We start from the raw sequence: 23,205 nt of genomic DNA, 5'->3' as shown, positions 1-23,205 counted from the left end.
GCTTGCGTGGGTTTCCTCCGGGCACTCCGGTTTCCTCCCACGTTCCAAAAACATGCATTTCAGGTGAATTGGCCGGTCCAAATTGTCCCTAGGTGTGAATGAGCGAATGAGTTGTCTGTCCCTGTGTGCCCTGCGATTGGCTGGCAACCAGTTCAGGGTGTCCCCTGCCCACTGCCCGGAGATGGCTGGGATGGGCTCCAGCCCCCCCCCCCCCGCGACCCTAATGAGGATAAGCGGTACGGCTGATGAGATGAGATGAGCTTGCCAACATCATTTTTGCCGTTCCATGTATTCCGTTACTCCCCAAGCCTGCACAAAATGTAGTAATTGTATTCATATTTAGTTTATTTTGTCGTTTATTAGCATATTTGGCATTGGAGTAATCCAAAAGTAATTGAAAGTAATCAAGTTAAAGTAACCCTACCCAACCCTGTAGGTGATTGGAAAAGTTAGAGCACTACAGCAGATGACCAGGGGCTGGCAGTATTACAAAGGGCAGCTCTTCAATAGAATCGAAGCCGAAGAAGACCACCTAAGGAGCCATTCGGCTAACCTGGCCATGTTATTGATTATTCGGCTGGTGTAGATGGGAAACAAATCGCTTTGGAACAAGCCACTTTGGTCCAAAACGGAAAGATGGCTAGCGACGAGGAGAGGGGTGTGGTTCGTGTCAAAGTCAAGGTATGCGGCAAGTCACCAACAATACCACTATGTAAACTGTTTTGGGGAATTGAGTCTAAAAAAATATATCAGGTTCATATTACGAGTCTACGTTGATAAACTGTTCACAATCCTTTAAGTTGCATGTCAGACACCGAGGGCGCGTGTTGTTTCTGCAAAATTTGTCATAATTTCCAACGATCACCTTTGTTATTGAAATCCCCGGCGTGTTTTGGCGTCATGTTGTTTTGACACGCCGTCATACTGTATATCTAAAATACCGCACACTATCTGTGTGTTTTAAGAAAAACGCAGAAAGATTTGTAAACCTATATATGTGCTATTTTCAATGGGGTTCAAGATGACGGGGGTTCAAGATGACGTCATCTTGTACGCACAACACCGCACTTGCCCTGACATCGCTTTGAAAGTCAAATAAACAAGCAGCGCTATTATCATGGTCATTAGTACCGAAGTTTAAGAACTCTGTTTTGGATTTATTCTTTATGCAAACAATACCATCCAGAATTTTCCGTCATCATAATCGACATCTATAGCAAATATGTTCCAAACTATTTTTCAACATTAACGTGACTGCATCTTATCATAATTGGGTTTATTACATTAATTGCTGTTAAAAATGTCGGGAAAAAAATGTTAAAACGTCACAAAATTGTGAATATGCTTATTTGCTGATGAGATTGTCGAGAAAAATTGTTCAAACCTCACATTGTTTATTTGCTAAAAAACAATCCAAGAAGTATTTAATTGCTGTTAAAAGTGTCGATAAAAACTCATATCGTTGGGATATGATATAATGAAATTGTGTGTTTACTTACTTACTTATTGCTCCAGCGAAGGTCGGGGGGTCCCGTCCCTGTGCGTTGAGCCGACCAGATGAACCAGGTTTTTCCAATGCTGGCGGTCTTGTGCCAGCTGTTCTGCATCCTCTACGGCAACTCCGTGTTGTTGGAGGTCGCCCGCAACGACGTCGAGCCATCGAGTGCGGGGTTTCCCTCGTGGTCGTCTCCAGCCTGCGGCCTTTGGGTCAAACTGGAGAATGGCTCGTGTCGGATGGTCTGGTGGTAGACGAAGGACATGGCCAAACCAGCGGGTGCGGCGTTGTGCGACCAAGGAAGATGCTTGGGGCTGGCACGTGCGGGCTCTGAGCTCTTTATTGGAGACTCGCTGGGGCCACCTGATGTTCTCGATGGTTCTGAGAGCCCTGCTATCAAAACCATCGATTCTTGTGGCCAGGGTGTCGTTCAGGGGCCATGTTTCTGAGCCATAAAGCAGGATAGGGAGTACGGCGAGGTTGTAAATGCGGAGCTTCGTCTTGCGTGCGATGGTCTGGTGCCGCCAGAGTGGTTTCCAGAGAGACTGCAGAGCAGATGCTGCCAGGGCTCTTCTGCGGAGAATCTCTGGTTTTAGGTCCCCATTGTCTGTCACCATGGACCCCAGATATACAAAGCTCTTGACAGGCTCTACGATGTCGCTACCAATTTGGATGGGAGGTGGATCTGGTCCATCACCGACATACATGAACTTGGTTTTCGTCCAACTCACTTGCAGGCCAAGCCGCGCTGCCTCTTCGCTGTAAATGCCCAGAGCGTCTCTCAGCTGGCTGTAGGAAGTGCTGAGAATGATGGTGTCGTCAGCATACTCCAGGTCAGTCAGGTGGTAGTTGCCGAAAGACACTCCGGGGATGCGCTCACTAACCCTGAACATCAGATGGTCGATGATGCAATTAAAAAGGTCGGGAGCAGCCACACAGCCTTGGCGAACGCCGCTGGAGATAGCAAACCAGTCGGAGTCAATGCCGTTGATACGGACACAGCTCTCTGTGTTGCTGTAGAGCAGCTTGAACAGGGCTATGATCTTGGGTGGTGCTCTGAGAGCTTGGAGGATGTTCCACAGTGAAGAGTGGCAGACGGTGTCAAAGGCGGCCTTCAGATCAATGAATCCGATATATAGATGGCGATCTTTACGGAATTCACGGGTCTTTTCTATCAGCAAACGGACGGCAGAGATGTGGTCCGTTGTGGAGCGGTTGGGCATAAAGCCAGCCTGCTGGGGACGGCGGCAGCTTCTGATTGCTGGAAGGGCACGGCTGAGCAAGATCCTGGTAAAGACCTTGCCCGGGATGGAGAGTAAGGTTATGCCTCTGTGGTTTCCACAGACAAGCCTGTCGCCCTTGCATTTCCAGAAGGGCAAGATGACTCCTCTGGTCCAGTCGGTGGGCAGCTGCTCCGATTCCCACACCTGGTTGAATAGGCGGGTTAGCCACTCCACCATGCCATCACCGCCGGCCTTGAGCATCTCGCCGGTAATGGCACAGATGCCGGGGGCTTTCTTGGTGTTCAGCTTCTTCAGAGCAGCTCTCACTTCCTCGGGTGTTACGGGGTCTGTGCAGCAGGTGTCGTTAGGAGGTGCTGTGCTCGCAGCCCGTAGGAGGGTGGGATCAGCCGGGATGGTGCTGTGCTGCAAGAGGAGGCTAAAGTGCTCCTTCCAGCGCTCGAGGCAGTTGGCTTCTGTCATGATGAGGTTGCCGTCTGAGTCCTTTACCAGGGCTGTCTTTATGTGTGGGCCGCTACGGGCTTGGCGTAGTAGACTGAATACGCGGCTCATGTTGTTGTTGTTGGCCGCGGACTCAAGCTGTTGGGCTTCTGCCTGCCAAAACCTCTCCCTATCTTCAGCAATGGCCACATTGCGCAGGCGATTCAGTCTCCGATACTCTGTGAGGTCGCCTCGGAGTCGGGCCTCACGCCGCTGGTCTATGATGTTTAGTGTCCTCTCTGATATCCAGGGCTTTCTCGGGGAGGATCGCGGGCGTCCGAGGACATTGTGAGCAGACTGGAGGACACTTTCCCTGAAGGCCGCCCAGTCTGTCAGCTTGTCAGGAGCCAGGGTATCAAGAGAGCGGCGGATGGAGCAACTGAAGTCTCTGGCGATGTTGGGGTCGCTGAGTCGGGAGGAGTCGGGGCGAGGCAGAGTCTTGTGCTGGTTGGCTCGGAGCTTTAGCTTGAGCTGGGCCACCAGCAGACGATGGTCTGTGTTGCCAAGCTGTGCTCCTCTGAACACCCGGCAGTTGGTTACAAACGACTTCCAGCGTCGTGATATCAGGATGTGGTCCAATCCCTTCCTGGTTCTGCCATCTGGGCTGTACCACGTCCAGTGATGGATGCATTTCCGGGGAAACCAGGTGTCAGCAACACAAAGGTTGTTTTGGTGGCAGAGGAGGAGGAGGCGGTTGCCATTGTCGTTTGTTGTGCTGTCAACGAAGGTGGTGCCGACAGGTGAGCCGGGGGACCGATCAATGCTGGATAGAGTGGCGTTGGCATCAGTGAGGATGATGGTGACGTCGTGTGGTGGGGCTTGGTTGACAGCCTGGTGGAGTTGGTCAAAGAACGCGTCCTTCGCATCCTCATCAGCGACATCGGTGGGGGCGTAGGCGACGATCACTGTCATCTTGCCGTGATGGTGGAGGAATCGAGCAGACAGTAGTCTGTCACTTATTGGTGTCCAGCTGATGAGGGACCTCCGGAGGGCTTTTGGAATGGCAAGAGCCACACCGTAAAGGCCGGTCCGACTCTCGGGGCCACTCCAGATGTAGCAATGGTTGCCAGCTGTTGTTTCACCATTGCCTTGCCATCGTACTTCACAGAGCCCTGCCATGGTGATGTTATAGCGACAGAGCTCTCGGGACAGCAGGGTGGCAGCTCCGGGGCGAAGGAGTGTCTGGACATTCCAGGTGGCGACACGGGTCTTATGACGAAGATCGATCCGTACTCGTTGGTCGGGGGCAGGCTGGGGTCCGTTACCGTGTTGGTCAGTCCGGCTTCTTTCTCTGGTCAGTTTCGTAACAAAGTGTGTTTCTCCTGGGTGAGTTGTTAGCCCTCCGCAGGATAGTCGGTTGGTGGGGCTGCCACCTCACAGCGTACCGACACGCTGGGGTCTTTGTTTGTCTGGAACCTACCCCGGAGACCGGCCCGCCATGGGTGACCCTACCAGGAGCAAGCTCCCGACGGTATCGCTCTCCAGGGTCACTGGAACACGCAAGCCCCCTCGCCGCATCAAGGCCAGACCCATCCGAGGGGGAAATTGTGTGTTTGATTGCTGTTAAAAAAAAAAAAAAAAAAATGTTAAAACGTCATATTGTCAGATATAACGAAATTGTGAATAACGAAATTGTGAACATGCTTAGTTGCTGTTAAGATTGTCGAGAAAAATTGTTCAAACCTCACATTGTTTATTTGCTAAAAAACAATCCAAGAAGTATTTAATTGCTGTTAAAAGTGTCGATAAAAACTCATATTGTTGGGATATGATATAATGAAATTGTGTGTTTGATTGCTGTTAAAAAAAATGTTAAAACGTCATATTGTCAGATATAACGAAATTGTGAATAACGAAATTGTGAACATGCTTAATTGCTGTTAAGATTCTCGAGAAAAATTGTTCAAACCTCTCATTGTTTATTTGCTGTTACTAGTGTCAATAAAATTGTTCAAACCAAATATACTTACATACCTGTCAACTTCAGCCAAATGCTCCTTTTATTTATGATTACAATTTCCTTAATAAGCGAAAATAAGCCTTGTACAGGATTACAATGACACAATTACCTGATCTTGAACCAACATGCGGGCAAGGAACAACTTACAGCAACCCAGAGTATGTTTGATTTAAAAAAAGGTCATTTGTGTAAACCCATTTATTTTATTCATCAAATAAGCCAAACAAACCAATCTTTCCCCACATTTCTTAGTTCTTTCCCCACTTGCAGTAAATTTAGTACTTATCAGTGTATTTGACATTTTTCCCCTTACCAAAATAGTTATATAGCAATCTAAAATGATCAAAAACGTATATAATACGCAATAAAATGTTTACATTGACAGGTTTGTAGTTGTGTTTTGACAAAGAAATACATTACTTGTAATAAGGAATTGATATGGACTATCAACAAAAGTATTCGAATTGTAAAAACTAATCTTTACAAAACAAAAATGCTTTCGTTTATTATTGTAATAAATTAAATTAATTTAAAATAAAGCATTCTGGCATTATGGTATGCTGGGAGGACAGCAGCGGACAAGAAAAATATACAGAGTGTTTCCAAAATATCATCGGCTTCTATTGAAGACGTTGTCGGCTTGTGATACTGTAGCAGATTTTAAAAGACCATTCCCAGCCTGGCCACCACCTCTTTGACCTGTTGCCCTCTGGTAGGCACTACAGGTCCCTTAAGACTAGGACAAACAGGCCCAGAGACAGGTTTTTCCCCAGAGCCATGACCACCCTAAGCAAACCCACAAAACTGTAAAAACATAACTTGCAACAATTTTGGGTTTATTTCTCTCTTTGTTGTTGTCATATGAAACGGTGAAAAAACATAGACTATTGCACAAAACTGTGAAAAACATATTTTTGTGTACACATATATATATATATATATATAATTAGGTATCAACAGATTTGGGTTTTTCACGACCGATTGAGAGCAGAGTTCTCGCCTGCCCCTCACACCCAGTTTTACATATATTTAATCAGCCAATTGAATTAATAAAAAAGCCGATACCAATTTAGGTGCCAATAATCGGCGCCGATAATCGGCCTGATCGATAATCTGTCGACCTCTCACACAAGTATATTATATATATATATTACTGTATACACCTTGGGAATTATAATGTGTTATTTAAAACTGCTGCTGGCAAATGTTATTGCACCTATTTTAATTGCACTATTGTTTATTGTTAAAATGCCCTATTCTTCATTGCTTTATTATTATCATAACGTAGGCCAGTATTTCTAAGCGCAATTGTTGTTGTAATACTGATTTTGGCCTTATTCATCCTGATTGTCTTGTATCCCTTTTCTCTTCAAAGTCACTATAATCACATGTTTTACCCTGGAGTGCCATGTCTAATCTCAATGCATACAATAGTTCACAATGTTGATATCAATGACAACAAAGACAATTCTAATTCTAAGTGGTCTCTGTGCCGTGTTGCCATCACCAGTGGTCTCCAACGTGGTGCCTGCGGGCACCAGGGTGCCCATTAGGTACAGCTGAGGTGCCCATGGACCTGTTCTCAAAATATCTCAGGTCATTGTGATTTTGTAGTAAAATCCTTTTTTTGTGGTTGGGTAAGTCTATCCAACCCTAATTCCAATAATTTATCTAGTGATAACATATTAACATCATAGTAATAACATGATAATTTGTTATTTTAGAAATGCAAATCAAACTGGGGGGCCCTGCTAATTTATAACAAAATGCAGCATTTGGGTTGAAAAATGTTGGAGACCCCTGACCTACACTATTTGTCTTTCCAATAACAAATACTCAATTGCAGTAGCACAAACCCTGCTGTTACAATGTTTCCGATACCATCTAAAGTCTCCGGCCGACAGCCAGTGTCCAATTGGTCCCACCAGGGTGTTTCATTAACTTGTATTCTTAAAAATATATAAATTATATTCAATATAGGGCAGCGCAGTGGTTAGTCCGTCTGCAGAACGGTTCTGAGGTCATGTGATCAAACCTTCCTGTGTAGAGTGTGTATGTTCTCCCCCGTGCTTGCGTGGGTTTCCTCCGGGCACTCTGGTCTCCTCCCACGTTCCAATAACATGCATGTCCAGTTAATTGGCCGGTTCAAATATTCTCTAGGTGTGAATGAGCAAGTGAGTTGTCTGTGTGCCCTGCGACTGCCTGGCAACCAGTTCAGGGTGTCTCCTGCCCACTGCCCGAAGGTGGCTGAGATGGGCTCCAGCACCCCTGTGACCCTATTTAGGATAAGCGGTGCAGATAATGGATGGATGGATATTCAATATATATAAACTTGAAACTAATCAAAATAACTTTAAGATATCTCATTTAAAAAAGATTGCAAAACCGATGATGTTGTGCTCGCTTGAAACCTTTGTCCTACCACCTGCTTTTTGTTAATTGGTACACTGGTTAACAAGCCTCTTTTTGTTTCGATCGCTGCCGCTCACTTGTTCGCTGAGCAAAGAGGTGGAAGGGATCAGCTCATTAAGCACGGGAATGGCTCAGAGAAAAACTTAAGTGTAACCGGGAAACTAATCATAATTTAGACTCTTTTCAATTATATTAATTGCTCTAAGGTAAAGTGTTCCTAAATGCTAATAATCAGAAGGGACTGGTGATCATTTTCTTTTTGTTTTGTACAGTTTAATTTTATTTGTGCCTCTTTTTCAGAGGTTCTGTGTTGTTTTAGACTTCACTGGTTAAAAGATTAATTGTAAAAAGTTCATGTATTGAATAGTTTCATTAATAGCACTGAAGAGGTAATATTTTTATTTTGTATTTTGTTGTGTACTTTGTTGTGTTGTCTGTTTTTCTGTGACTCTGTGTTGCTAAAGTTTCTTAGTATGAGAAAAATTGAATTTGCTAAAACTTGCCTGTTGAGTGAAAAAAATAAAGGCTAGTATAATATAGTAGTATATTGGTGATACCATTTTATTCATTCTTGTCGTGCGTAATGTTACATCATTATTATCACCAGCTCAGTAGCCTAGATGGTAGGGTGCCCGCTTTGAGACTGGGAGGTCGCTGGTTCGCGCCTCGGCAGAGTCATACCTAAGACTTATAACATTGGTAAAATGGCGGCGCCCTCTGTTGGCTGCGGCTGCATCGGCTCGCTACAACGGGTCAGGTGTATCGACATTTCGTTCTTACAAAGAATGACAATACAAAGGAAATTATTATTATTATTATTATTGGTAATATATCGGTTAAAGCAACAAAGAAAATCTAAAGAGCTGTTTGGGAGCCGAAATGATCGGCTCTCTGTAGTGAGCCTAGCTGAAAGAGCTGGTTCTCCAAGAAGAGCCTGAATTCCCATCACTAATACGTTGCGGCTTACAATAACATACGTACAAAAAAAAATTTCCGGGGTCATAGCCTTGACCATGGGCCGTATTCAGACTTTCTGTTCTGGGGGTGGCCGGATAAGTTAAAGAATTTCAAGTATAAATTTTTAGCTTAGTTTTTCGGTATTATGATTTAATATTCACTCTACACTAGTAAACTAACCTACATACTGTTTTGTAATGGCAGATGACAAAGGAGTGTTTCTAAACACATGTATTCACAAACAATGGTGGAAAACATTTTCATTTTTGGAATTGGTTGTGATGACTGATTTATTTTATTACTTGAGTGTATGCATTACACCTAAACCAACTCACCACGCTATACAAACTCAACACTGCCCACTAATGGCTGGAGAGAGCATTTGTTATGCATTTATTCAATAAATCATAACAATATTATAGAAATTAATTTGAAACTTGTTTGTTTTTTTGGTATACTCAAAAACTTATGGCGGGCCGGATTAAATCATCCAATACGTAACATCTGGCGTTTTGGCCGTATGAAATACCTGTCGTAGACTGTCCACCCACCGGGGTCTCGCAAAATTCTTTGGAAACACTGACTGTTATTTTGGTTAAAACTTGTATCATTATTTTCCTTCCAAACTTCATTTTTTACTTTTGTTTAGCATAACGGTTATGTGTTCTGGGTGTGTGGTATCTTGAAATGTGTGTGTTTTAGAAATGTGATGGAGCACTTCCTGTGGAGTTTCGCACCTTTGCTGTCGATCCTCAAATTACATCATTGGAAGTGTTGCAGCATATCCTAATTAAAGCTTTTGATCTGAATGGGTAAGTGTGGTTTTCTTGAAAAAAAACTTTGACTTGGAAAGTGTTAAGTAAATATTTTTTCTTTTTGAAAAAATTGTTTGTCAACCAGGAGGCGGAATTTTGAAATTAGTTACATGTCCCGAAGTGCGAGCATTGCAGAGATGTACCTGTCTTTGACCTCTGATGGGGATTTAGATGTTGCATTTGCCAGTGCAGCCAAACCAAATCTTCAACTCAAGATGGACGTGAAACCCTCAGAAGATAGTAAGAACACAGATAACAACAGACCTTGACATTATTACTGATACACACAAATAATTTACAGAAATGGATCTTTATATCCTTTTTGGCCTTGATATTAGAAAATGTTGTACATTGCTATTGCATAGTACAGTTATAATACCACAAATTCTCGTTTGCAATGTTTTGTCACAAACTTTAAGGAATTTTTAACAAACATTACTTTCCTAATTTCAAATTATGAGTTTTACTCATATGAGTCCTGCTTGCTCTGAGCAACTTTGACCTAAATTTGCATGGACAGCAAGTGTCAAAATGGCCATGTTCGAAAATGTCAGAAAATATTTGGATTTTGCTACTCAGTATAACGCAACAATAACCAAGAATACCAAGTTTGATGGGTCTGAAAAATACAATTCTAAATTATTATTTTTTTCTTATCTAGAGCGGTTCTAGTACGTAGACTGTACAATTCACCACAGTACTAAAATCCAGAGATTGTTTACTTTTCGACTATTTGACTAGCATCCAGTTCAGGGTGTATTTCCCCTTCTTGCTTTAGGACAGCTCTTATAAGTTTCATCGCACATTGCCGGCCTGATAAGGATAAGCAGTTTGGATTAACATTTACTGCTGAATAAATAAATCTCCATGTGTACTGACATCAGTTTTTAAGGGGAAAAGTTTAGCTGGAAGCTACATTTGGGCCCCCATATGTTGTTTTTCTTTGTTCAAAACAACTTGGTGGACTAAAGTTGTTCACGTTTATCCTAAAGTATTCAAAATAAGTTTGATAGATGTATTGACAATATATGTTGTTCAATTTGAGGTCCAGTGATGGAGGACTGGGACATCATCAGCCCCAAAGATGTCATTGGTTCTGAGCAGTTGCTTGCAGAGAGGACAAAGTCTTTGGCATCTGCAGCCCTTCCTTTTACACAGACTTTAATGTCTCAGGTACACTTGGTCTAAAACCGTATGCCCACAAAAGGTGTGTACGAATCTTCTATTAAGCGTTCAGTATGTTTGTGTTCAGGTTGGGCGAACACTGACAAGGGTCCAGCAGGCTTTCAGCTGGTCTTATGGGGAGGAGGTCAAGCCTTTCAAGCCCCCTCTGAGTGACACTGAATTCCATAGTTATCTCAATGGCCAAGGACAATTGACAAGGCCAGAGGAACTACGGCTGCGGATCTACCATGGAGGTGTTGAACCTTCACTGCGCAAGGTGCAGGTTTATCTATTCTCCAAGAACCATTATAAATAAAGACTTCACAAAGCCCATTCTTGGAATAAATTAAGTAAAATTGGTGTAGTCTTTGTCTCACCTGCACTTACTCACTCACTCAAACCTCACATTTCTTAAAAAGTAAATTGAATAGTTGTGTCACATTCTCCTGAAGCGCATTTTCTTCCATTGTTTTCAGGTTGTCTGGCGGTACCTACTAAACGTCTACCCAGATGGACTGAGTGGCCAGGAACGAATGGACTACATGAAGCGAAAAACAAGAGAGTATGACCAGCTGAAAAATGAATGGACGTCCCACGTCAGTCACGAGGATCTGGAATTCATCCGAGGAAATGTACTGAAAGACGTTTTAAGGACTGACCGGGCTCATCCCTACTACGCCGGCTCAGAAGACAGCCCACATTTGACTGCTCTTACAGATTTGCTGACAACTTTTGCCGTCACACATCCACAGGTGTTCAAAGCTTTAATTCAATTTGTCCATTTCACATTGTAGTTCAAAGGATCAGCCCCCAGAGGCAAATAACAAAACGGGGATTTGTGATCCCATATGATTGACATGTATGAATGTATTATTTGTATTGCTAGTGCTTACATGCAAATGAGGCATCTTTATATGCAAAGATTTTCTCATGGTTTAAGTAAAATTTAAAAAAATCTTGCAAAGCCCCTTCGTCAAATTGTATTTTGTCGTTGTAGATTAGGTCTGTGAACTGCCGAAAAATGTTGACACTGTCTTTTTAACGTGTGTTGCCTGTTTTTCAGATATCTTACTGCCAAGGAATGAGTGACATTGCTTCGCCTATACTTGCTGTGATGGACAACGAAGCACACGCCTTCATTTGCTTTTGCGGCATTATGAAACGCTTGGAGGGGAACTTCCGCCCTGATGGACATCTTATGTCTATTAAGTTCCAACATCTCAAACTTCTTTTGCAGTACTCAGATCATGAATTCTACTCTTACCTGGTTTCTCGTGGAGCTGATGACCTTTTCTTTTGTTACCGTTGGTTACTTTTAGAGCTCAAACGAGAGTTTGCCTTTGACGATGCACTTCGTATGCTCGAGGTCATGTGGAGTTCTTTGCCGCCAGATCCGCCTGAAACTGAAGTGGAGCTCCTCGGATTACCGTTACAGACAGATAAAAACTGCCTGACTGACAGGGACACGTCAGGCAACAGCTGCTTTGGACATGAGTGGGAAATAAAGGAGAAGCAACGTAGAAAACACATGCTTCGACCCTCAAGAGAAGGCAACGATGCCACAGAAGCAAGTCAGAAAGTTGGACCTGGATCAGATAGAAGTGCTCCTCAAGCGATTGTGGGTAAGACAAGTTTTGGTAGTCCTTCTTCGGGGGAGAGTTTTGGTGAGTTTAAGTACTACATGGCCCAAAATGAAGAATGCTTAGATACAAAAGATACTAAAATGCAACAGGATTTGAGTGCTGATGCACAGTCAGTCATGCGTGCTCCAACTCGTCAGTCCACTATTGACAGTGAGGAGGATCCTGGGGAAAGAACGCCGCTCATTAAATGTTTTAAGAATGGCTTCTCACCAGGATCATCACCTCCACTGCCACAAATGTCCAACACTGAAGCCAAATCTTATTCGTCTCGGTCCGTTGCTACCCCCGACTCTGCCCCACAGACTACATTTGTTTTTGCCACTAGTGGAAAAGAGGCCTTATCAAGAACTGTCCCAAAAGTAATCACATCTTCTGCACAATTGCTCAGGAGTACTGGGTTGAACTTGACAAACCAGACGATAAAAACATGTTCGACAACTCATGCCAATACTCAAAATCGATCGTTTCTCTCGTCACCTATTTTGCCTTTCGGGAGAGGTCCTTCGCAGCCTTCTAGGTTGTCCTCCAACAACCTTACTTCTCCTAGCAACAAACCCTTGACTGCTTCTAACATGGACAGTTCCCTCAAAATGGAGAGCTGCATTAAACCGTGCTCTCTGCCACCTCCACAGGAGTTTGGAAAAGGGAATCCCTTCATGCTTTTTTTGTGCTTGTCCATCTTGCTGGAACATCGGGACCATATTATCAAAAACAGCCTGGATTATAATGAGCTTGCTATGCACTTTGATCGCCTCGTGCGGCGCCACAACCTTAGCAGGATCTTGCAACGAGCCAAGGCCTTATTTGCAGACTATTTGCAGAGCGAAGTGTGGGACTCTGAGGAAGGGGATGAGGTGGGCTCTGATTCTCCAATGTCTGCTACTCAATTTTCCCCACCATTGACCATCACGCCTCGCCCTATTTATAGCCCCTTATCATCTCCTCAGGCTTCATCTCGGAACTCTACCTATAACCTGGCAACCACCATTCCTTCGCCCACAGCTCAAGTCTCGCTTTCGCATATGTCCTGATATGCGCTAGTGTTCCTGACTTGCCATTCTCACTAACTTTCCTGAAAACTTACCCATGTGAGGTGAGGACTGTTTTTGACAACCTCCCTTATTGAGTTGGACTCTTGGGTCTTTGTACTTAGATACGATTTACCAATGATTCCAGTACGAATTATCACATTTTGTTTATTTATTCCTACCACTTGGATATATGAACGCTGTTGTTATCACTTTTTTGTGTCTTTAGAAGTTGAAAATGCATGTGCTCCGTAATTGTTTTCAATTTTTTGAAAGGTGTTTCAGGAGAATTAGTTAAAGAAATAACAAAATTTTCACCGCTTAATGTAAATTGCTCATTTATCCCTCTTTATTTTATGTATTTAAAAAATACATAGTATATGTGTTTTCTCGTCAAAGCCAAAGAAAGAATAATGTGTTCACCAACTAATACTCTAATGAACAAATCTCAATACTTTATTGCACATAGGTAAAACCATACACAGGATAGAGATATACCTCTAAAGATTTTTGAAAAAAAAGAACATCAGGCTTTGATGTGAATAATCACTTTGTCGTTTTACTGTTGTATATGCTGAATAACTCAAGAAAGCCAATTTGGAGAAAAGTATATAAGAACACACTAATAATCCATACAGGTAAATTATTTTTGCTTCTGTTTGCAGATGATTCAGTGTATTTTTTTTCTTATTTAAAAAAACATTTCTCATCAAAGTTTGCCGCTCCACACTGCCTTTAAAATTCAAGACAAAACAAAATCGATTTAAAAAAAAAAACAACAACTTAAAATCATATTCCAACCGAACAAAAGATTTTGGGGGCGGTAGAGTCCTGGTTTTGTTTTGTTTGCCATTTTAAAACAGTTCCCTCTGTAATTTCCTGTCTGTAGACGTTGACTTTGTTCTTTTGCACATGATGCACATGGAAATGTGTGTCAATTAGTTTTTACTTACCCTGAGTAGACAAAGATGGCAAGGCCTTGACTGGGTTTATAGGGACGATTTTTATACACATGTATCATAATGCTTCCTTTATATGAGTTTGCAACAAAACTATAATTCCTACATTTTGAAAATTCGAACCAAACTATTTTTTTCTCTTTGTTTGTATTTCTGGTACTTGTGTAAAGTATTCCTAGCCACTATTATTTATCTTGGACTGTAATCCCAATATTTATGAGAAATAATTCTAATTCAGTGTTTATCACAAGAGCTGATGTAATTTTGCATTTGTTTTTGTCTTTTTATTTAACTGAACAAAAGAACTACTTTTTATGTGAGCCAATATGTTGCTGTATAATTTCATACATTCTTCCATAGCTGCCAGTGAGGCTGCTGTAAATTCCCAGGTCCCCAGCCAATGTTTTTGTTCCTTTTGCTTCTGTGAGATTATTGGTTTGAACCTTTTTAGCATTTGATGCTGCAATTTTAGAGAAGTGCCTCATTTCTGAGACTCTGAAACCTTTTAGTGTATTTTCGTCTGTGCTAAAAATATCATTTTCTCTGCTCTAGACTATGTTGCCCTTCTTTTTGACTCGACAAGAACATGATTTTTTTGGGCAGCATTGGAATAAAGGCTAAACACATATAACCATCAGAAAGAAATACAGTACATGATTATTATATTGGATTCTTGTCAACGTTTTACCTGTGTCTGCCATTGTATACAAGAAAGAGGAATTGTAATCACCCCTTTGCAGCCTGGTACAATAATAATGCTTGGTTTTTTTCTCATTGAGATATGAACATGTTGAGCTATTTAATACAGTTGTATGTATTCATGGGCTTTGGTTATACATTTTTAAACTTTCATTCGAGAATATGTACACAACATGAAAGTTGTCGATCATTCGGTTAAATAATGAGCTACTTGAATGACTGCATATTTAAAAAGTGGACTTTTTTGGGCAACATTTGCTTTAATTTAGAGAGGCCTTTCATTTGTTTTCTATTTGAAAACATTTTTTGGCATTGTTATGCGTACATTTGCTCCTGCCTTCCAATGCTCTACCTGTATCTATCATTACAGTGGCTCGTTGAGTACTCTACTGACCTGTGCGCCAGAAACATTTGTATTCAAAACGTAAATAAAATAATCCAATAACAGTTCGGATGTCTGTGAGGACAAGTGGTTGGAAAATGAATGAATACACGTTTTTGTCTGCTGCAATGGAAAAAATGTTTAAACCATGACTGCAAAATTGAATAAAAACATTCACAAGTCACTCTCTTCATAATCTCTATTTTAAAAAACAAATACCATTTACTTACAGAATTTGAAGGCACACCGTGTAATATTTGACCACTAAATATTGCCATATAGTGTAGTGCAGCGGAAAACAAGTGCTACCAATAACAAGGAAGAATAGAAACTACGGAGACTTATAGTGACTAAACTGAAGTATTTTTGTTTTCTTTTTTACCCCAACCTTTGACAAGGTTTTGGAGTATTCGTAGCTGCAAGATGGCGGACAAATAGGTCAGCTGGTTAGGTTAATGATATGTTAAATAAATGTAAATTGCTTGACCCATGATTATTTTTATAAATGCATCTTTATAAAATATTTCATCGGTTCTTTCTTATTATTTAAACCAATATTTCTTCTTTTTCTTTAAATGCATGAAGGTTTTTTTTTACCACTGTCCCTTTATTTAGTAAGTGCTTCCTCAGTTGACACAGGAAAACCTGTGGTCAGCCTCTACTATTGGAGTCGACAATATGTGTCAATAATTAAATGCATTCAAATGTCAACTGTTTATTGCTCTATAAAACATTTCAATCAATCACTACTTTAAGGAAACTTGTCGATACTTATATTTAAATGAAGTACAGTGAGTTTGATTTTTTTCATTGACCAAGGTTTCATTACAGACAAAATTGACCTTAAACACTCAAACAACAAAACAAGTTAACAATTTTTAAGGGAACAGAAAGTGCTGCTGGAAGACAAAAAATAAATTAATAAAGTAAAAATAAAATTATAATTATTAGTTTCTCCTAACATAAGGGGGAGATTCTTAAGTATATTATCTATCACTTGAACAAGGAGAATGTCTATCATATTTAAATAAACAAACCAAAAATATAGTTGTCAACACTTTGAAAAGTGGGTTTGCATTTTTGAAATTCTTTTATTGTGATTAAAAATTTTGTCATACATAAAACGACATGTATTGCTCCACCATCATCTTTCTCCTTTGTATGTTAACTCCAAATGTAATATGCTCTCTGGATAATGTATGACAGGAGTGATCCAGAGCTCCCAGAACTTTTGTAATAATTATACTTGAGAAGAAAATATAATGGTTTCAATATCAATGTTGCAAAATGAGCAGATTGTATCTACAATTCTAAAAAATTTTTGAATAAATGTTTCAACGGATAAATAATCATTATTTTAAGGTGGTGTCCGTAACTTCAAAATATTCTACCTGCTGAGGTCATCTTATGGCTGAAATCATAATTACAGCCTTTGTCAAGCTATTTGTGCAAGCAAGTTCTTAGACTTAATTATGTTTTATGTTATTGTTTTTATTGCAACATCCATAGCAGCCTAGTTTCTTCATTCGCCCCATGCTGTGGTTTTTGAGTTTTTCCTTGCTCTCATGTACGTTTTAAATCAGGGGATGGTGTAATAATGGTCTTTAGTTTGCAATCGTGCAATCGTGCAATCGCTGTATGAGAGTGTGATTGTGCCGACTGTGTTGTATGGTGCAGAGACTTGGAGCCTGAACGCAGATTTAAGAAGGAAATTGAATGTTTTTGAGATGAAGTGTTTGAGGACTATATTAGGAGTGACAAGATTGGATAGATTGAGAAATGAAATTGTGAGGGACAGAACTGGAGTAGTCGTGGAACTGAGCAAGCGTGTTGATAAGAGGGTACTCTGTTGGTTTGGACACATGGAGAGGATGGATGAGGAGCGAATGTTGAAGAGGATCTACAGAGCAGAAGAAAATGGAAGGAGACCAAGAGGAAGGCCGTGATTGACGTGGATGGATGGTGTTATGAGTGCACTGCAGGAAAGAGGTCTAAATATAATGGAAGCTAGAGCTCTTGTTGGTGATAGAAAGGAGTGGAGAGGTGTTGTGAAAGGATAGTGGGATTGTGGACGCGTTCCTAAGGATGGGCTGGGCACCCGTATGATGCGGCAGGGGTAAACCAGTGAAAGCTGTCGGGCCCTGCTGTTGAACAAAAGAGTGTGTTGTGTCACCCTGACCCGAGTGACATGGACGCTTTCTGGTGTCCCATTTCATCTGGAGGGACGAAAGCATGACCAACTTAGGTGCTGAGGTGCCTAACTTGTTTGGGTGTTTGGGCAATTGGGTTGGCCATGGTCCAAAAAATTTTGTGTGTTTTTTGCTTTTTTTCCCCTTTTATTTTCTTTGTTATTGTATGTGTTTGTCATGCTGTCGGTCACCCCTCTTGAGGGATATGACCAAGGTAGATAGATAGTTTGCAATCGTCTGTGGTCTGTGCAACCCTTTGAGACTCCTTGTGATTAAGGGTGTCACAAATAAACATGACCCGACTTGTGAATGAAGTCAAAATGATGAACGAAATCATCAATCAACCCGACGAGGTCAGTTGCAATGACCGTATAACCCCAAACGAGGGCGGTAATGCAACCTCTGTGACTGAGAACATGATTTAGAACAAGAAGTGTGCTGCAAGTCTGTAGCGGGTGCTTCCGTTTCCGGGCCAAACGCATCTTCCCAAAACAAGGCCACAAAATGTTGGGCCGATTGACGCGGCTAGGGTCTGTTATCCCCCGTCTACGTTGCGGTGCACCGCTCAGGTGTGTGTCCCAATCGAAACCGAGTGGTGCTGCTGGTGCGGCCGCCGTGACCGAACTGCACCCTCCTGCACCGAGCGGCAGCCATGGAGAGGTCAGCCCCTTCGTCAAGGTGAGAGCCATTTCATTTTGCAGTGTTTGTCTTTTTATTTCTTGCTGAGGCTGTTAAATCCCGTTGGATTAATTACAGTTGGGTGCAACATTTTCATCACATTCTTGTCTTTGTTATTATTTAATGTGATGAGTGCAGAAGTGCATCACCGTGCCCCCATAGATTAAAACACTGTTCTAAAAACACATCGGTGTTGCCCTCTCAGAATTAACATAACGTCTGTCCTGTATAAACATTCAATATGTCCCTTGTGATTTGTAATTATTATTTTTACAACTATTTCTCACACACAATTCGACAGAGGGTTGAGTCACCCATCATACAGCAACACGAACCACAAAATGTATACAATTGACATTCCCATAAATAACAAGAAACAACAACAGAAAATGTTAATAAAAGAAATACAATTAAAGGGTGACGTGTTTAGACATCAAGTAAAAATCGTGTAATAGGCTTCCATCTTTTCTCGAATGTAATCTAGTTTCAGTTCAAGTCTTTTTTCCATAATGTACATTTGCTTTAATTTGTCTCTCCATTGTTTTATGTCAGGAGGTTGTAGTTTCAATCAGGAAACTGTGATCATTTTCTTTGCTACCAGAAGCATAACACTGTAATTATTTTTTTATTGCACCTGGTTACCCTGCGACTGGCTGGCAAACCGTTCAGGGTGTCCCCTGCCCACTGCCTGAAGATAGCTGGGATGGGCTCCAGCACCCCCGCAACCCTACTGAGGATAAGCGGTGCAGATAATGGATGGATGGAAGCATATTGTTAAGGACGACTTAAAGGATCATTTGCGTCTTCATTTACTGTTTGTCCCACTCTAGTTTAGGGGTGCTCACTCGTTTCCAGCATGCCATCTATCTACAAAATAACCAAGTCCAAATAATCTAACAAACCCCACCCTACCTCCAATGCAAAACGTTTAATAAGTTTAATTGCGAGTTTAGATTTAGGTACAACATACACGAAAACAGGAACCCTCACTAATTGACAAAACGAAACAACAAAATATTTGCACAAAAATAGCTCTACAAAATACAATAATATTTCAACATGAATCCAAAAATGAAGATTGAGAGGCAGTCTATTCATTAAAAAGAACTTCCCAATACATGTAATTCAGGGGTCATCAGTTTTGTGTGGCCTCCCTAATAACACTTGAGTAGCCCCAGACAGGCTCTGAAAATAGGTCACCAGTGATTTTCTAGTAGTATTTAATTTGTAACTAAAATGTTTTTGTGGTTGACTTACCTTCTAACAATTACAACCTGGTAATAACATAGTGAAATAATTAGTAATATTTTAGAAATGTATATCAAAATTTTAGCCATTCGTGCTAATCAGCATTAAAAAGTGGCTCCCTGCTTCAGAAAGGTTTCAGACACCTGGTGTAATTGAATGCCGACGACATTCCTCAACGCATGCTTTAAAAATATTCTAATACTATTAATCAAAATAAGAGTAAGATATTCAAAAGTCGAATTTTAATAAGTGTTAAAACCATGACTCCATTCAAATCACTGCTGTTCGATGAATTTAAAAATATATAATTCCCGGTACTCAAATCCTGCAAATACATATATTTGAGCCATATAATCAAGATTCCAACATATATCTTTTTTCATTTTTAAATTTATAAGACATATTGATAAACCACAATGGTATTATTTCAACATTTAAATGTAAATGTATGTCTTACATTTAGTTTGAAATTTTACTATCAAATACCCGTTAAATTCTAAGTAAACATTTGATATATATGTGTTTTTGTATTTATTAATTTAAAATTGTACCTTTTTAATCAAAAATATTTAGTGGTCTCTACTTATTTACTGTTCTGCATGAACAGCCTTGATGTTCACGCTGACATGATGCATTTGACCCATAGATGGCAAACAAATGCAAAACACTGAATATACTTTCCCGTGATTGTCCAATGTAGGGCTGCAACAACTAATCAATAAAATTGATTATAGAAAGGGTTGGCAACAAATTTCATTGATGTGTCGTGCAATTTATGCAGCACTCAAGCACATTAAATCAATGCAAATAAGAGTGTGCATTGAATTATCTCTGAATATGGCGAAAAACTTTGGTCCGGCAGGGCGTGCTCCAAGACTGTATTTTAATGAATGGGGTCATCTTGATCCAAATCCTAATTTGTTTAAAAATGACTTTTCAGACACCGAAATGCAACTCCTAGTGCTGGATAAAAACAGTCAATGTACAATAAGATGACACCTGACAAAGTACCTGCATTCTCCTCGGATGTATCTTACATACTTGCAGGTGTATAGTGTACAATTGTATGTAGGCTATTTGCCAAACACTTTGATTTTTTTATTGTTTTACATAATAGAATGTTATGTTGTTTTCTACATTATTTTCCTATCTGTCCAAAACCTCGATATTTCAATAAAGGAGGAAATTGAAAAGTGAATCCACCAATTCATCGATTTCTGAAATAATTGTTAGTTGCTGCCGTAGACCAATACTTCCTCTCTGATCACCGATATATTGTAATCGCCTGATGAGCACCCCTGCTAAGCCTTTTACTTGTTGTTTGATAAAACCATTTGCTCTCTTGCTCCAACAATTGATTATTTTTAAATATTGATTATTTTTTGCTAATTTTCTCATTTTGATAAGCTAAACGTTATTTTTTTTAGTCCATGTATTTTACAAGAGAAAATTGGTTCAGTATACATAATTGTCAAAAACATTCAATATAATTACTGGTTTGGTCCATACAGTGTCAGATAATATGCCTAAATATGTATCTAAGAGGAAATCGCTTTTTTCAGGCTATAAGCATCCACATCCAAAACACTCTTAACGAGACTCCAAAAACATTCTTTTTATTTAACAGGACCTGTATGTGTGGGCTGACTAATTATAAAAATGATTGAAAAAATATTAGATTTAGCAATTTTTGACCAACACATTTTGATTCCAACAACGGCAAAATAATTTTTTTCAATTTAACTTAGTTAATTGGTCTTCTATTATGATAAACGTCAAGAAAACTGGCCAATATTTATTGTTGAGAAGCAACTATTAAAATAGTTAATGAATAATATGATAATTGATTAGCTGATCAGTAACCAATTAGTTGTTGCTCCCCTAATTGGCCCAAAAAGACACCAAGGTTATTCATAGGAGCTGAAGACCATATACTGAATCCCATTTGAAAACGTTAACAGTGGCATTTTAATTGTCATTCCAAAGATTTTGTGAATTGCAGCTCCACTCGAAAAATCCAAACTTTTACTAAACAGGTATTACCTTAATTCTTCTTGTGTTTGCAGAATCCAGATTACCATGGTTTCTCCACCGATCCAGAAGTTGATGAATGGAATATGAGAATGGCTTTTTTCTTTGGCGTCTCAATTTGTCTTGTCATCGGACCAACATTTATTCACTACTTACCTGATCACGGGTGGGTTATTTTTAGTATCATATCTCCTCGATTAGGGTCGCACCCAAACTAAGATTACAGATTTTGGTTTTCAATTTGACTGAGTGGGGTTTGATTTTCGGATTTGTGTTCCAGGATGCGTCAGTGGGCCAGAAGGGAAGCTGAGCGAGTGATCTTGCAAAAAGAAAGGGACGGTTTGCCACTAATAGACGAAAACTACTATGATCCCAGCAAAATTATTCTTCCCAGTGCCGGAGAAGAGTAGCATGTGCAACCATCCACATCATGTTGTTCATGATTATTGTATTTCACTCAAATAAAATAAAGGTTAAAGTTGGATTATTTTAATGTGTGTGGAGTATGACTCTCAAAATCATTTTGCAATTGTGATATGAATTAGCAGTGGATCATCCATTGGAATATTAAACAAAATATCAAGATTTGCAGGTTTCCTGTCCCAGTCGTTCGTTACACGTATGTTCACCAAACAAACAAACAACTATTTACGCACTGAACCCACAAAACTTAGTATAATGATTTATTTGCCAAATAAGAAACATTTAAAAGTGAAAATGTATATATATATTTTTTTGGGTTATATGTTTATTTCCAGAATACAGTGTCCTATACTTATAAATTCATGAAATAAATTGACATTGAAAATAATTAACCCAACATTAAATTATTATCTCTACTAATATCTACCGTACAAATCCCAGAGTTTCTCTGAAGCCAACTTGAAATATTAAAGGTAAAACACTAAACCCTTTTAACTGTGTCATAATGGTTGTGATTTTATTGCATGTGTACAATTTTTGTTGAACTGGAAAATAGTGAATTGAAATTTTGCTCGACATAGCGGAAATGTGCTCGTACATTTGTGTTGATTTGGTTAAAATGGCAGGGAGACACAACACACTAACAAACGCACTACATGGTAAAATAAATTAGTAATTGTTATTCTGTTTTGGGTTTGAATAAACTAAACCAGATAAGACCAGTGTCCTTATTTTTTACCTTTTGCTTAGATTTACAACTTTGGAGGAATCAATACGTTATCAAGAACCGTGACATGACCTCTCCTGGACTGCCAACACAAGGGCTGTGGTGGGAAAGACCCAGCAGCAACTCCACTCCCTGAAGGTCCTCGGAGGAACAACCTGGATGCTCGTGTCCTCCTACAAAGCCACAGTGGAAAGCATTCCGGCATACAGCATGGCAGCGAGCAGGAAAAACATACAAAAAGATTGTAAAGTGATCTGGTCATATCCCTTCGGAGGGATGACCGACAGCAAGACAAACACATAAACAAAAACAAAAAAAAAACTTTTAAAAAGGGATAAATTAGCAAAAAACACACACAATTTTTTGGAGGACCATGGCCAACCCAAACACCTAAAAAAGTTAAGCACCTCGGCACCCAGGTTGGTCATGCTTTTGTCACTCCAGATATAAAGAGACACAAGAAAGCGACCATGTCACTCGGGTCAGGGTGACACAACACACTCTTCTGTTCGACAGCAGGGTGTGACAGCTTTCACTGGTTTACCTCTGCCGCATCATACGGGTGCCCTGCCCCTCCCTTAGAACATGTCTAAACATCCCACTATCCTTTTACCACACCTCTCCACTCAATCCTAGCATCAAAAAGAGTTCTAGCTTCCATCATTGAGACCTCA

The 23,205-nt window shown here is 40.4% G+C and overlaps 2 protein-coding genes across 2 annotated transcripts; both read left to right on the top strand.

The window, feature by feature from the left end:
• The first annotated feature begins 440 nt into the window (after positions 1-440).
• Positions 441-15,300, top strand: tbc1d25 (TBC1 domain family, member 25). The gene is made up of 7 exons (XM_088330970.1): positions 441-681; positions 9,248-9,357; positions 9,446-9,600; positions 10,406-10,533; positions 10,613-10,801; positions 11,001-11,276; positions 11,588-15,300. The coding sequence occupies exons 1-7, from the start codon at positions 637-639 to the stop codon at positions 13,196-13,198; spliced, it is 2,514 nt and encodes an 837-aa protein (XP_088187096.1). The 5' UTR covers positions 441-636; the 3' UTR covers positions 13,199-15,300.
• A 2,555-nt stretch (positions 15,301-17,855) lies between these two features.
• Positions 17,856-21,874, top strand: ndufb11 (NADH:ubiquinone oxidoreductase subunit B11). Its single transcript, XM_088330971.1, has 3 exons — positions 17,856-18,102; positions 21,417-21,547; positions 21,662-21,874. The coding sequence occupies exons 1-3, from the start codon at positions 17,929-17,931 to the stop codon at positions 21,789-21,791; spliced, it is 435 nt and encodes a 144-aa protein (XP_088187097.1). The 5' UTR covers positions 17,856-17,928; the 3' UTR covers positions 21,792-21,874.
• Positions 21,875-23,205: the final 1,331 nt, after the last annotated feature.

Source organism: Urocampus carinirostris, chromosome 3 (assembly GCF_059441175.1).
Source record: "Urocampus carinirostris isolate Australia breed hairy pipefish chromosome 3, RoL_Ucar_1.0, whole genome shotgun sequence".
In the NCBI taxonomy this organism is placed as follows: domain Eukaryota; kingdom Metazoa; phylum Chordata; class Actinopteri; order Syngnathiformes; family Syngnathidae; genus Urocampus; species Urocampus carinirostris.
This window is presented reverse-complemented; position numbering and strand designations above follow the sequence as displayed.

Excerpts from the sequence above, each read along its gene's own strand:
- tbc1d25 (XM_088330970.1), top strand. The coding sequence starts at position 637 with ATGGCTAGCGACGAGGAGAGGGGTGTGGTTCGTGTCAAAGTCAAG. Across the intron at positions 682-9,247 it reads TGGTTCGTGTCAAAGTCAAG|AAATGTGATGGAGCACTTCC; the intron begins GTATGCGGCAAG and ends TGTGTGTTTTAG. Across the intron at positions 11,277-11,587 it reads TTGCCGTCACACATCCACAG|ATATCTTACTGCCAAGGAAT; the intron begins GTGTTCAAAGCT and ends CCTGTTTTTCAG.
- ndufb11 (XM_088330971.1), top strand. The coding sequence starts at position 17,929 with ATGTTGGGCCGATTGACGCGGCTAGGGTCTGTTATCCCCCGTCTACGT. Across the intron at positions 18,103-21,416 it reads AGGTCAGCCCCTTCGTCAAG|AATCCAGATTACCATGGTTT; the intron begins GTGAGAGCCATT and ends TTGTGTTTGCAG. Across the intron at positions 21,548-21,661 it reads CACTACTTACCTGATCACGG|GATGCGTCAGTGGGCCAGAA; the intron begins GTGGGTTATTTT and ends TTTGTGTTCCAG.